Source organism: Triticum urartu, chromosome 7A (genome assembly GCF_056163025.1).
Source record: "Triticum urartu cultivar PI428250 chromosome 7A, HENAU_Tu73, whole genome shotgun sequence".
NCBI lineage: Eukaryota > Viridiplantae > Streptophyta > Magnoliopsida > Poales > Poaceae > Triticum > Triticum urartu.
The window spans coordinates 413,312,708-413,329,015 of NC_141879.1; the positions used below are offsets into that span (position 1 = coordinate 413,312,708).

General features: G+C 45.8%; 1 protein-coding gene across 1 annotated transcript; it reads right to left on the reverse strand.

Moving 5' to 3' along the window:
* Positions 1-14,099: 14,099 nt before the first annotated feature.
* On the reverse strand, positions 14,100-15,230 carry LOC147959780 (uncharacterized). Its single transcript, XM_087536349.1, has one exon. It carries the CDS (start codon positions 15,228-15,230, stop codon positions 14,100-14,102), a length of 1,131 nt encoding a protein of 376 aa, XP_087392475.1.
* Between the last annotated feature and the right edge of the window lie 1,078 nt (positions 15,231-16,308).

Genomic DNA, 16,308 nt, shown 5'->3' on the forward strand with positions numbered 1-16,308 from the left:
CAATATTTATATCTGCAGACAGAACGACCACGGTAGAAATTTCAGCAGCTCCGACCATGTTATTTTTTGCATCTTCATCTTCTTATATTTTTTTCTGATGTTCTCTCCTCCAAGCAATAAACCGATCCGCACCCATGGGCATGAGGTTGCACTTCTTACCCTTCTCGACGGTGTATCTATGTGTTAGGTAATCATATGCAACATCGTGTTCTATATACCATGGCTTGCCCAACAACAAATGACAGAAAACCATCAGTGTCGGAATCACGTCGCACAAAACCTCACAACCAATAATTCTCCAGAAAAAACGGTACCTTTGTTTGGTGTGTGACGGTGATCTCTGCATTACCCCAGCGGAACAAGTAAGGTTGTAGGCGTGGTGTCATTGGTAGCTCTAGCTTCTCCACCATCTTGATGCTTGCGACGTTGATCAAATTCATGTGATCGATCGTCATGGCAGATGATCTCTCTCTCACCACCATACCGGTATTAAATAGCCTGGTGCAGCGGCCTTCCTCCTCCAACTGAAATCCATAGCTTGACTTACTGAATGACGATGCGCTCGTCATCTTCTCCATAGTGCCGTGAACAACCTGACACTCTGAATACCACCTGATGTGGATTGACCCTCGTGGCGAGATCCGATCTGTTGTTGCGGCCCGATCTTTCATGACACTCGACCTTCAATAGCAGCAACCTCTTGCCCGCGCACGTGATGTACACGAAATAGAGGGTTTGAACCTTAGGGCTTAGCACCATAAAACAAATCTCGACGAAGGTACTCACACACAAAACAATTTCCATGAAGAGAAATCGCAACACAGAGGTTTTCTAAAGCTTCCTCCAAAGCTTAGGGATTTTAGACAGCTTCCTCCAAAACTTGATATGGGTATTTACCCTAAAACACATCTTGTCTATTCATAAAATATAACCTTCCTTTATATGGAACGTGATCTGGCTATTTATACTACTATAGCCGACCCATCTAACAATGATTAAACACACGCAAGCTTTCATATCTATTCTGACTTCTAAACGGAAACAACTAAAGATAGGAACTGACTCAATATCTTCCTAAAAAGAACTCTAAACATGACACAATATCTTTCCGATCTCTATGGGGTGGGCCCCAGCCAACAGAACACAACGAAAGATATTCACACACATTAGGACACCTCCTGGCAACTTCACGTGTCTTCTCTTTCCATGGTAGAAAAATAAATACCTCTCTATTTTTAATCTTCTTGACCGAACCGGACCAATGTGATCTCGTCTTAGTCTTTGTATCATAGTATGACTCCTTTTCTTTCCATGATGTAACACACATTAATATAGCCTTGCAAAAGTCAACACATCCATCGGAGTAATTAGGCCAACATGCAGACTTGCATGCATGTACATCTTCAAGCAGTAATATTCCACCAAACTCTTCCTCACGTGTCATATTTAGTTATTGGTTTCTCTCTTTAAACTGAACCAAGCACATCTCTTTTAGTGTCCCATCACCTGTACATGTTACATTATCTAGCTCCTGCTCATCTTCACAAATCTATAATATTCTGGGCACATATATATATCTGTGATCTCAAGCGGTACAATAGTATGTGTGGCCATATCACCCTCTCCTCCTTGAATGAAACCGTCCTCGGTTTCAAGTCAATCTCTTCAGCAATAATGTCTATGTCAATCTCGTCGCCAATATTTATATCTGCAGACAGAACGACCACGGTAGAAATTTCAGCAGCTCCGACCATGTTATTTTTTTGCATCTTCATCTTCTTATATTTTCTTCCGATGTTCTCTCCTCCAAGCAATAAACCGATCCGCACCCATGGGCATGAGGTTGCACTTCTTAGCCTTCTCGACGGTGTATCTGTGTGTTAGGTAATCATATGCAACATCGTGTTCTATATACCATGGCTTGCCCAACAACAAATGACAGAAAACCATCAGTGTCGGAATCACGTCGCACAAAACCTCACAACCAATAATTCTCTAGCAAAAACGGTACCTTTGTTTGGTGTGTGACGGGGATCTCTGCATTACCCCAGCGGAACAAGTAAGGTTGTAGGCGTGGTGTCATTGGTAGTTCTAGCTTCTCCACCATCTTGATGCTTGCGATGTTGATCAAATTCATGTGATCGTTCGTCATGGCAGATGATCTCTCTCTCACCACCATACCGGTATTAAATAGCCTGGTGCAGCGGCCTTCCTCCTCCAACTGAAATCCATAGCTTGACTTACTGAATGACGATGCGCTCGTCATCTTCTCCATAGTGTCGTGAACAACCTGACACTCTGAATACCACCTGATGTGGATTGACCCTCGTGGCGAGATCCGATCTGTTGTTGCGGCCCGATCTTTCATGACACTCGACCTTCAATAGCAGCAACCTCTTGCCCGCGCACGTGATGTACACGAAATAGAGGGTTTGAACCTTACGGCTTAGCACCATAAAACCAATCTCGACGAAGGTACTCACACACAAAACAATTTCCATGAAGAGAAATCGCAACACAGAGGTTTTCTAAAGCTTCCTCCAAAGCTTAGGGATTTTAGACAGCTTCCTCCAAAACTTGATATGGGTATTTACCCTAAAACACATCTTGTCTATTCATAAAATATAACCTTCCTTTATATGGAACGTGATCTGGCTATTTATACTACTATAGCCGACCCATCTAACAATGATTAAACACACGCAAGCTTTCATATCTATTCTGACTTCTAAACGGAAACAACTAAAGATAGGAACTGACTCAATATTTTCCTAAAAAGAACTCTAAACTTGACACAATATCTTTCCGATCTCTATGGGGTGGGCCCCAGCCAACAGAACACAACGAAAGATATTCACACACATTAGGACTCCTCCTGGCAGCTTCACGTGTCTTCTCTTTCCATGGTAGAAAAATAAATAGCTCTCTATTTTTAATCTTCTTGACTGAACCGGACCAATGTGATCTCGTCTTAGTCTTTGTATCATAGTATGACTCCTTTTCTTTCCATGATGTAACACACGTTAATATTGCCTTGCAAAAGTCAACTCATCCATTGGAGTAATTAGGCCAACATGCAGACTTGCATGCATGTACATCTTCAAGCAGTAATATTCCACCAAACTCTTCCTCACGTGTCATATTTAATTATTGGTTTCTCTCTTTAAACTGAACCAAGCACATCTCTTTTAGTGTCCCATCACCTGTACATGTTACATTATCTAGCTCCTGCTCATCTTCACAAATCTATAATATTCTGGGCACATATATATCTGTGATCTCAAGCGGTACAATAGTATGTGTGGCCATATCACCCTCTCCTCCTTGAATGAAACCGTCCTCGGTTTCAAGTCAATCTCTTCATCAATAATGTCTATGTCAATCTCGTCGCCAATATTTATATTTGCAGACAGAACAACCACGGTAGAAATTTCAGCAGCTCCGACCATGTTATTTTTTTGCATCTTCATCTTCTTATATTTTCTTCCGATGTTCTCTCCTCCAAGCAATAAACCGATCCGCACCCATGGGCATGAGGTTGCACTTCTTACCCTTCTCGACGGTGTATCTATGTGTTAGGTAATCATATGCAACATCGTGTTCTATATACCATGGCTTGCCCAGCAACAAATGACACAAAACCATCAGTGTCGGAATCACGTCGCACAAAAACTCACAACCAATAATTCTCTAGCAAAAACGGTACCTTTGTTTGGTGTGTGACGGTGATCTCTGCATTACCCCAGCGGAACAAGTAAGGTTGTGGGCGTGGTGTCATTGGTAGCTCTAGCTTCTCCACCATCTTGATGCTTGCGACGTTGATCAAATTCATGTGATCGATCATCATGGCAGATGATCTCTCTCTCACCACCATACCGGTATTAAATAGCCTGGCGCAGCGGCCTTCCTCCTCCAACTGAAATCCATAGCTTGACTTACTGAATGACGATGCGCTCGTCATCTTCTCCATAGTGTCGTGAACAACCTGATACTCTGAATACCACCTGATGTGGATTGACCCTCGTGGCGAAATCCGATCTGTTGTTGCGGCCTAATCTTTCATGACACTCGACCTTCAATAGCCGCAACCTCTCGCCCGCGCACGTGATGTACTTGAAGTAGAGGGTTTGAGCCTTATAGCTTAGCACCATAAAACCAATCTCGACGAAGGTACTCACGCACAAAACAATTTCCACGAAGAGAAATCGCAACACAGAGGTTTTCTAAAGCTTCCTCCAAAGCTTAGGGATTTTAGACAGCTTCCTCCAAAACTCGATATGGGTATTTACCCTAAAACACATCTTGTCTATTCATAAAATATAACCTTCCTTTATATGGAACGTGATCTGGCTATTTATACTAGTATAGCCGACCCATCTAACAATGATTAAACACACGCAAGCTTTCGTATCTATTCTGACTTCTAAACGGAAACAACTAAAGATAGGAACTGACTCAATATTTTCCTAAAACGAACTCTAAACTTGACACAATATCTTTCCGATCTCTATGGGCTGGGCCCCAGCCAACAGAACACAATGAAAGATATTCACACACATTAGGACTCCTCCTGGCAGCTTCACATGTCTTCTCTTTCCATGGTAGAAAAATAAATAGCTCTCTATTTTTAATCTTCTTGACCGAACCAGACCAATGTGATCTCGTCTTAGTCTTTGTATCATAGTATGACTCCTTTTCTTTCCATGATGTAACACACGTTAATATTGCCTTGCAAAACTCAACACATCCATCGGAGTAATTAGGCCAACATGCAGACTTGCATGCATGTACATCTTCAAGCAGTAATATTCCACCAAACTCTTCCTCACGTGTCATATTTAGTTGTTGGTTTCTCTCTTTAAACGAAACCAAGCACATATCTTTTAGTGTCCCATCACCTGTACAAGTTACATTATCTAGCTCCTGCTCTTCTTCACAGATCTATAATATTTTGGGCACATATATATATTTGTGATCTCAAGCGGTACAATAGTATGTGTGTCCATATCATCCTCTCCTCTTTGAAATGAAACCGTCCTGAGTTTCAAGTCAATCCCTTCGGCAATAATGTCTATGTCAATCTCGTCGCCAATATTTATATCTGCAGACAGAACGACCACGGTAGAAATTTCAGCAGCTCCGACCATGTTATTTTTTGCATCTTCATCTTCTTATATTTTCTTCTGATGTTCTCTCCTCCAAGCAATAAACCGATCCGCACCCATGGGATGAGGTTGCACTTCTTACCCTTCTTGACGGTGTATCTATGTGTTAGGTAATCATATGCAACATTGTGTTCTATATACCATGGCTTGCCCAGCAACAAATGACACAAAACCATCAGTGTCGGAATCACGTCGCATAAAACCTCACAACCAATAATACTCTAGCAAAAATGATACCTTTGTTTGGTGTCTGACGGTGATCTCTGCATTACCCCAGCGGAACAAGTAAGGTTGATTATTCTCGTTATACATGGATGCATATCATCACTTACAAAACTGAAGTGCAGGAAGTTTTCAAACGATTTTCCTCGAGGGCTTCAACCAACTTTGGTGTGAAGATCAAGCACATCAGAAGTGACAATGGAACTGAGTTCAAGAACACTGGTCTTGATGACTATCTTGATGAACTTGGTATTACTCATGAGTTATCTGCTCCTTATACTCCTCAGCAGAATGGCGTCGTGGAGCGCAAGAACAGGACTCTTGTTGAGAAGGCCTGCACTATGCTTAATGAGTACAAGACGCCTCCTCGCTTCTGGCCTGAAGCAATTGATACTGCATGCCACATCATCAACAGAGTATATCTTCACAAATTCTTCAAGAAGACTGCATATGAACTCCTCACTGACAAGAAACCCAATGTGAGTTGTTCCAAAGTCTTCGGTGCTAAATGCCGGATTAGAGATCCTCATCACAGTTCTAAATTTGCACCGCAAGCACATGAAGGTTTTATGCTTGGTTATGGTAAGGACTCGCACGCCTACAGAGTCTTCAACACCTATCACCACAAGGTTGTTGAAACTGTAGATGTGCGGTTCGATTAGACTAATGGCTCGCAAAGAGAGCACCTACCTCCCGTGATAGATGAAATACCTCCTGAGGAATCTATTAAGTTCAAGTCTACTGAGGATGTCATTCCTACCGAAGAATCTAGTGAAGAAGTCATTCCAGAACGTGAAGAACATCAGGCTGGTGCACCTGAAGAAAATATTGAGCAAATTACTCATCGTCAACCAACTCATCCTCGTGTTGCTAATGAAGTGCAGATTGAGAAAATCATCAGCGACATCAAGGCACCAGGTCCTCTCACATGCTCAAAAGCTTCACATTTGTCTAACTTTTGTGAGCACTTTTCTTTCGTCTCTATCATAGAGCCCACTAAGGTAGATGAAGCATTTCTAGAGCCCGAGTGGATTCAAGCTATGCTAGAGGAATTACATCAGTTCGAGCTCAACAACGTCTGGGAACTTGTCAAGCGACTAGAACCTCTCAAGCACAATACACTACTAGGGAAAAGGCTAGCAGCAGCGCGGGTTTTAGGTGTATCAGTAGCGCGGGTACCGGCGCTACTAATAAGGCGCTACAGCTAACACGTAGCAGTAGCGCATGCTAACAAGCGCTACTGCTACACAAGTGTAGCAGCAGCGCTCCTAGTGGAAGCTCGCTACTGCTAATAGCTATAGCGTGCTTCTCTTGTACGCGCTACTGCTACTACCGCGTTGCTGCTAACTTTTCTCCACTCACTACTGCTAATTTTAGTAAAAAAAATCGGCATATTTGTTTTGTATTTGAACATGCTTCATAGAAGAATCTTTAGCACATACAAATGTCATCATGATACACATACAAATGCCTGCGATACCACAAATGTAATCATAGCATATACATACAAATAGTCTCATCATAATCATCATCCAACACAAAGTGGTATCTTGTCATCATCTCAAAAATAGCGATACATGCAAGTCTCGAATACTTGCAACTACAACGTCATCCATCTAAACAAAGGTATACGCGAGAAGAGCTATCACTATGAGTGAGAGCAGAACTATGCAGTACATGAGGTGGCGGTTACGAGTCCTCTCTCGCGCTAGCGTGAACCTCAAGTAACTAGCTTCTCCTTCTTGTCTCCTTTTGAAGCCTTTATGGCTGGCGCCCGAGAACCCATTCACTTGCGCCTGACACTGATGCCACTCGATGTACACCCCCGGAACCTTCCCTTTGTACACGACATAGCACTTCCATCTCGCCATCAAGAAACTAGGTACCTGTTAGAGATGCATGTTCATGAAGAGGATGTACAATCATATATATATGCAACAAAATATACTAGATCAACACCGAAAAAGAAAGGGTTAGCAACTAGATGCATCATACAGTACGCAAATTAATTAACTAGAGGTACGCAGGTCATCGTACGCAAACTAACAAAGTAGCGTTACGCAAGTTCGGCAGGGACCGTGGACATCACAAAGTTTCATCGCTACAAAAAGTATATAAGTTCAACCAACACATATCATCATCATCGGCATCATAAATCACTAGAAGTTCCATCCTTCCATATCATCGAGGATGGACCCTAGCTTCTTGAACGGCGTGAGGTCTAGACGTTGCATGCCTATGCGAGTTCGGACGTCAGCTCGCGATATAGGGCCGTGGTGGAACATCCCCTTCTCATCGACGACTTCTTTCATGATGATCGTCGCAATGTCGCTTTGGATGCGAAAGAAGTCATCTCTAAGTTTATAATCCGCTTCTCCGTGATATTCTAGCCACTTGTGGATATGATCATCATTTCTGCTTCTCATGCGAAGCTTTTGGTGATCCGTGTTGAACTGAATCATGAGATGGACGATGTAGAATCCATCCTTCTTGCTTGGTTTTGGGACATGGATGCAGGAGAAGTTAGTTTTATGCACGAAACCCATCTTCTTGTTCCTTTGTTTCCTGATCTGCATGTGGCCACGTCTAATGCTGAAGCCTTGGAGAGCATCATCTAGAATATTCATTATGTGGGTGTAGTCTTTTTTTCTCATAGAGTCTGGAAGGGTCAAAATATACGGTGTGGGAGACTTGCAGGTAAAGAATGATAAGGACGGCGCGCCCGTTGCTGCGGGGAAAAGACACCTCAAATTATTCCCCATAGAGAGAGAAGGAATGATTGAAATGTATGAAAGGGTTGTCCGGAACTGACTTACTTTGGATGATAAGGCACGAGGACAATTTCCCGGTCCTTATTCTGTACCATGAAGTTTTGGAGGTACTCCCTAGCAGTTTCACGCTCAAAGTCGCCGAGACTCAAGAAAGACTCGTGCATGTAGTACGGATCCGCCACATAGATTTGCGAGACTTCTTCACTCTTCATGACGGAGCTCATATGTAGCGCAAACATGAGGATGATTGTAAAATTGAGCCGCCTTGTCAGAAACATCTCAAAGATATGGTCAAACCGCAGGAAGAACACCTCCGCGGGCCGTGTCTCGACATAGCACTTCCCCTCAGGCACACGAGCCGCGTATGTCGGATATCCTGGATCCTTTGAGGCTAGTAGGCTTTTCTTAGTCGATAGCACATGGTCATGCAGTCTCCTGAAATCCCCTGATAGTGCCTCCAGCGGTTTCGGCGGTAGCATCGGCTCGCCCGTGAGATGGAACATGGCTGCACCTTTCATGGGTACACGCTCTTCAGAATGCATCGTCTAGCTGCTATGTGCTTTGGCTTGTTTGGAGGCAGCTATCTTCCCCGATCTCTTTCTATCCTTTTTCTTGGGCACACCTTCTAGACCCTTCCTTAAACCCTTCCCCAGTGTTCCTGGGCTAAGTACTGTACGACCCTCGCGCCTGGCTAGTTGAGCCTGTGTTGAGGCAGCATCTTCAGGCGTGTCCAGTGAGGATTTCATGAACAGAGACTTTTTGCAATCCCTGCTACGACCTTCCTGCCCGGGCATATCATCCATATCCTCATTAGCAAGCTAATAGCCCGATTCGTCATATGGTTGACTAATCAATTCTATGTGACAGTCATACGCGTTTGTATTGAGGAAATCCATAGGGTCGACCTCCGTCTCATCATCCATTCTCTGTTCTACATGACAAATTACATGAGCCAGTACTATTGCACCCCCTTCATCATGTCGTCCGCCGCTCTCACCCGGCACTACAGGAGCTGGTAATTGCGTAGGCGGGGTGGTGGTCTCCGCACATGCTTGTTGATGTGTGGTTATTGGTGTGCTCTCGGTCGGCACCAGACGAATAAGATTCTTTGGCCATAGCAGCACCCAACCCTTGCAGCTTCCAATCCATGGCAGGGTCTCGTCGTCCGCTCCCACATGCTGTACTGGAGGAGGCAAATCCTCGTGCCCCGATTTCACACTGGACAAGATAACCCTGAAGTGCCCAGCGGGGATCGGCTGGTTGTGGAACGTGGGTTGCAAGGGGTCCATTATCATCCCCTTTCCCACGTCCACCTTCTGGCCTTTGATCAAGTAGAGTATGGTGCACAGGGTTTCTTTCGTCTGCAAACACATATGTCTGTGGCGTAAAACATCCGAAAGGCAACAAAAATGGAATATTATATATATATATATATATATATGTTGGTGCAACATGTAATTACCGTGATGGCTTCGAGCTCAGCCAAAGACGAAGGCCCACCAAGCGCGCTAGAGACTGAGGACGGGCTGCTATGAGCAGGAGCGGCTGCGAGAGGAGGCCCGGTTACATGGGCAAGTGATGGTGCAATGGTGTTGTTGTTCATGGAGTTGCTCTCGACGAAACTGGGCAACGGGAAATCATGTATCGTCTTGTCTGGATTTTCCTTCGTCCAGTTGATGATAACGGGAACCAAGTTAGTAGCGAAATAATTTCTGCAGGCAGTTACAGCTGCATTGACTGCCTGCTGTAGCAACTCATATTTGTCCTCGGCTGCTTTTTTCACGTCCTCAGCTGCTTTTTTCTCGACTGCAAGCTTCACCTTCGCGTCGATGTCCGCCTGACTAAACTTCTTTTTCTGCTTCTTGGCCTCCGGGCCCTCGTTGTAAAACACCTCCCACATGGCGCCGTCTCCAGCGCTGTGCACACGACCATATTGCGGCCGCTGGCCCAAAGGGAGTCCCTTAAGTTTGTTCAAGGCCTGGTTGAGAGGGGTGTCCCACTTGGGCCTCATCGGAGAAGTAGGGCTTTCGGCTGCAAGCTGGTGTTGCTTCTCCAGTAGTCTAATCAATTTTCTCGTGATCTGGTCCATGTAAAAAACCTTTTTTCTCCTTGTCCCACTTGTAGCGGGCCCTGATGAAGTCACCCTCCAAGGGGTTGGTGAACTTCGCGAAGGGGTCTGGGAGACCCGCGGCTTCACGTTCCGCGTCCTCCTTATCCCATATGGGCCTTTTACCGAGGTAGCCACGGCTTCTGAGGCGATGCTTCCCCGTGTTCCTTTGCTGAAGGCTCTTGAATTTCGTAGCCTTAGCCTTGGCGTCCTCGGTAGCGCAAGTGTCCTTGAAATTTTCGAACCTCTCTTCCGTAAGTGTCGGATTTTCCTCCAGAATCTTGGACAGGGGTTCCTCAGCCTCAATAGCTCGTTTCACCCTCCCTTTCCAGGAGGCCAAATCATTGTTGAACATGCCCATGGCGTGATTGTTAATCTTTTTCATCTTCGGATCATCCCACGGTTGTTCTATGTTATCATCCCGGTCGGGGAACTTGAATCTCTTGTGCAACTTCGTTAGGAGCAACTGCGTCAAATGTTCTTTACTCCTTAAGTCATCGTCGTTGATGCTCACGCATTCCCGTAGGATGCATCCTACTTGGTTCCCATAGCACTTGCGAGGTTCTTTCGGCTCTAACGGCTCAAACTTGCCAGGTGCCATCTTTGTGATCACAAGTCGTCCAATCCCTAGTTTGTTAGGTTTTCATATCCTCTGCTTCTTATGCTTCCTCTTTTCGGTAGTAGCATCGGCGCCGGTACCTTCCCCGCCGGTATATTCCCCGCCGGTACCTTCCCCACCGGTCTCGGCGCCGCCATCGGTGCCGGCGCCGTCAGTGTCGATGTCGGCGTCAGTACCATCATCGAGGCGGACCTGCAAACCTTGCTTAGCAGTCAAAAAGTCGAGGTAGTCTTGTTCACCCTGATAATCCATCTCGTATGCATCTTGGTCAGAAGGCCCAGTTTCTTCGTTGTTCGACATGTTTCCTATGATTAAGTGTCCTCATTTATTTCTAAAAGTATGAATAAATGAGAAATGACATAAAAAAGAAATCTATGTGCCAGCACTCGATATGCCAACTATGTAGCACAAATCATGCCTTTATTCACGGGAAATTTTGGCATGACCTTTGCTAAAAAATGGACATATCGAGCGCGTGAAATTCACCGGAACGGAAATGAATCAACATTCCAGCGTAACATAGGCCACTCGGATCATTTACCAAAACATGACATGTCCAAAACATGACATATCCACATATCACATATCCAGTTCAAATTTGCATATAAATTCAGCTAATTTTGAAACCTATCTAAATTCATAACTAAATAGATAACCTAATTAACATAACTAAAACCTAAGTAAATTAACCGAAGAACCCTAGCTAGCAGAGAGAGAGGGGGGGTTTACAGAGGGTGCAGGGGCGAGGAGGCAGGCCCGACGACGGCCGAGGTTGGGAGGGGAGGAAGCAGAGGAGGGAGGCAAGGGCCGACGGGTCGGGGGCGAGCACGCCGGGGTCGGGGGAGAGCGCGCCGGGGTCGGGGGCGAGCGCCGGTGCCGGGGGCAAGCGCCGGGGCCGGGTCCGGCGTGGCGGCGTGACGGGGGGGAGAGAGTGGGGATTTGGGGGAAAAGAGGTGGGATGAAGCAGGGAGAGTGAGAATTTTGGTTAAGTGGACGTAGCAGTAGCGCCTTTAGACAAAACGCACTACTACTATTAAACCGCTACTGCTACCTTGACTAGCTGTAGCTCTTCTTCAGTAAAGCGCTAGTGCTATAACCAGTTTCCCTTTTTCTTTTCCTTTATTTTTCATGGGTCGGTTATGAGGAAGCATTGTGTCACGTACTTAGCGTGTACCCATGGCTTGTTTTTTGCGATAGCGTTCACGGTAGCGCTCTTGACGTCGGGTATAGTCATGGTAGTGAAAATCCAGTTTTCTCTTTTGACATTCTTAGCCCATCTGACACGAAACATCGTCGTGTTGTGTAGTCCAGAGTAGTCAAGCTCGAAGATCTCCTCGACCCTTCCATAAAATCGTTCAGTTGCGCCATTGTCGCTGCCGGTCATGCACTCCATCATCACCCCTGAGTTCTGATCATCACTATCCATATCTTTGGCCTCCGTGTAGAACTTGTATCCATTGATATCATATGCAGGTTACGAGGTTGGGTGAGGGGCCATGTGCTAAGGCGTATATGAGCAATCCATCCTTAGAGCCCTCCTCCGAGGGATTAGCAATAATATGCTTTTTGAACCAATGTAGGAAAGTGGAGTTGTGCTCTCTAGTAACTTCGGCGTCTGTCTTGCATACCCCCCGGTCACGATACTTCTTTGCGATAATTTCTTTGTGCAGTGCCACGAAAGGATCTACCTCGTCTAGATGTTGTAGCACTACCAAGTTTGCTCTATCAAAGTCGCTGTGTCGATCTGAGTATGCCACGTGCAATTCCCTGCGACTGTTGCAGTGACCTTCTCCTTCGAGCCTCCCATTGTGCTTGTTAACGAGCAAACCAACACTAACACCAGGCGGCTGGTCTGCGCCATATAGAAAATGCTCACAGAAAAGAGATGCACTCTTGTGTCAAATAGCCCTGGACGATGCTTCCATCCGGATGGGACATGTTACGAACGAATCCTTTGATGATCCCATTCATCCTCTCAAACGGCATCATGTTGTGCAGGAATGACGGCCCCAGGTCTATTATGTCATCCACAATATGGACACACAGATGCACCATGACGTCAAAGAACGCGGGCGGGAAGTACATCTCAAGCTCATTCAGTATCACAATGATCTCTTCCTGTAGCCTTCGGCGCTGCTTCACACTGATCGACTTTCGAGAGATGACGTCGAAAAAGTTGCAGAGACCAATAAGCATGTCACGGACGTGCTTGTCCATTATCCCTCTAAGGGCAACAGGTAGTATCTGCGTCATCATCACATGACAGTAATGGGACTTCATCCCGCTGAACCTTTTCTTGTCCGTGTCTAGATATCTGCTTATCTTGCCGCAGTAACCGGAACTAACTTTGACTCCGGTAAGGCACTTAAAGAATTGATGGATCTCAGCCTGACTTAAGGTGAAGCAAGAAGGGGGGCAATAATCCTCTTTCTTTATTTTCTTTCCCTTCTTCTCCCATGCCTCTGTCTCCGTCTCTGTCTCGTCTGACATTTTACGGGGCGGCATGTGCAGATCTTCCCTGATTTTCAAATCTTGCAAGTCTTTTCTTGCCTTCGGCCCATCCTTGGTCTTATCCGGCATGTTCATCCGTGTTGCAAGCAAGCTCTCAAGGACATTCTTACAGATATGCATTTGATCAAGGCAATGAGGTGTATCGAGTTTGTGCCAGTACTCCAAGTCCCAGAACACAGACGTTGTCTTCCATAACTTCAGCAGCGGCTCCGGTGCCTTTCTCATCGTCTTTCCCGATGCGGGGCACTCCTTCCAGTTTTTCAACAGCTCATCGATTTCGGCACCGCTCCGCTTACGTGGAGGTCCTCGATGCTCAGCGTGACCATTGAATAGATCTCCACAGTTTCTCCACGGGTCGTCCTGTTCGCGCCATCTTCGATGCCCCATGTACACGATTTTCCCAGACCCGCCATCTTTCCTTGACGTTAGCTGCTGAGACGTCGTATCATCCATGCACCGCGTGCATCCGCAATATCCATGGCTCACCTGGCCTGCCACATACCCATAACCGAGATAGTCCTGCACTGTCGTGATCAGCGCGGCTCTCATGTTGAAATACTCGCCTTTGCTGGCGTCCCATGTCTTGGCCGGTGTTTTCCATAACATGTCTAACTCCTCTTGAAGTAGCCCCAGATACAAATTAATATTATTTCCTGGTTGTTTCGGCCCTTGAATAAGCATGCTCATGTGAATGTACTTCGATTTCATGCACAACCAGGGGGGAGGTTGTACATCCATACAAACACGGGCCATGTGCTATGGTTGGTGTTCTGATTGACAAATGGATTCATGCCATCGGTACACGCGCCGAGCACGATGTTCCTTGCATCACATCCAAAATACCGATAGAAGCTGTTCAACGCTCTCCACTGGCTTCCATCCTTGACGTGTCTTAGCTTCGGATCATCTCCATCGTCGGGCTTCTTCCTCTCTGCGTGCCAGCGCATTAGCTTTGCTTCCTTGGGATCTACAAAATACCTCTGGAGACGGGGAGTGATCGGTAAGTACCATACCACTTTCTCGGGACATTTCTTCCCAGCCTTCTTGTATCGAGAAGCATTGCACACCGGACAGCTTGTTTTTTCTGCATGCTCCTTCTGATAAATTATGCAATCATTGATGCATGCATGGTATCTAACGTGTGGCAGATCAAGAGGGCACACGATCTTCTTGGCCTCATCAACACTACTAGGACATAGATTACCCGCGGGAAGAACATCCTTTAGGTACTTGAGATGCTCATCGAGGCTAGTGTCGGTCCATTTGTTTTTAGCCTTCGTCTTCAGGAGTTGGAGCATGAAACTCAAGCGGGTCACCTCAGGATTACAACCATCATACAATGGAGTGTTCGAGTCTATCACCAGTTGCTCCAGCTTAGCCTCCTCTCTAGAAGCAGCTCTCTCAGTACTCGTCTCCTTGCGAAGCAATGCTCGAACATGAGGGTCCCGCACGATTGAACTTAGTACCGACGAACTCTGCTGCGTGGAGTCCATGTCGTTCTCTCCGCCACCATGTCCGGCCCCTTCTCCGCCGCCATGTCTGGCCTCTTCCCCACCGCCATTATCGATCATCTCTTCGTCTTGCCCCGTGTCATCATTGCCTGCCCCGTCGGCATCCTCAACATCGTCATCCTCATCTTCAATTATCCACCGCGTATAGCCATCCATGAAACCAGTCATGAGCAGGTGCGCTTCGACACGACCATCGTCATGGGGGTTGAGCCAAACTATTCCTTTGCATTTTCGACACGGACATAAAACCTCTGTCAGGTTATTTTCCTTCATGTCCTGCACCGCCGACCGCAACCACCTGTCCACCATCATTCCACTGACCATCGTCAACTTTGCATGGTAATATAAACAAATTGATTATAAAAATGCGTGCATTCATCAAAGTCATACAAAAATTCGGCATGACCTTCCTTAAAAATAGGACATATATAGATCTAGAGTTTGCCTGGAATTCGCCAAAACGGAAATAAATCGACATTTCTGCAAAACATAGGCAACTCAAAAGCACAATTTGGCGTCAACTCATGCCACACACAAAATTTCCATAAACATATCACACACACATAAACGTATTTCCATTTTGCAAAAGCATGAAATTTTAATCACCTCTATCTCGAGATCGAGCACACGGTGGAGATGATGTTGTAGGGAGATCAAAAGTGCACAAATCTCTTCTTGACAAAGATAGATCTAGTTAGGGGCAAATAGGTCACTTAACTAAATGCTACATCTACCTAGCTACCTAATTTGGGAGGAGACAACTTCAACTAGTGGAGGGGGAAGGAAAAAGAGAAAGGAGATGCATTAATGGAGGTGGTGTAGTTATAGCTAGGAGTAATGAAGAGAGAGAAAGGTAGGTAGAAGAGGGAGAGTAATGGGGGGAGAAGTATTGAGGAAGAAGAAGAGTGAGAGAGGGAGGATGCGGGAGGTAGGGGAAAGGGAGGAGAGGATATGGGGAGGGGGAGGTGGAAAAAGGTGATGGGTGCTACGTCTTAGCAGTAGCGCGGGAGCAAAAGTGCGCTGCTGCTAAGAGCGTAGCAGCAGCGCGCTTTCCTATCACGCGTTACTGCTAAACGGGCCAACCGTGTGGACAATTTCAAAATTAGCAGCAACGACGTGACTAAAAAGAGCGCTACTACTATGGCATTAGTAGCAGCGCGCTTCCTGACGCCGCGCTACTGGTAAACTTAGGTCGTTGTGTTTTGTAGCAGCGCGGTTTAAACATCACGCACTACTGCTAAATTTGCACCAGTAACGCGCTTTCCGTAACCGCGCTGCTCCTAATTAGCAGCAGCGCCTCTTTTTATGTCGCGCTGCTACTAAGATTCTGTGTATAAGGTTTTCCTTAGTAGTGATATCATAGGCACAAAATTGATCTACCACAACAAGCAAGATGAAAATG

Excerpts from the sequence above, each read along its gene's own strand:
- LOC147959780 (XM_087536349.1), bottom strand. The coding sequence starts at position 15,230 with ATGGTCAGTGGAATGATGGTGGACAGGTGGTTGCGGTCGGCGGTGCAG.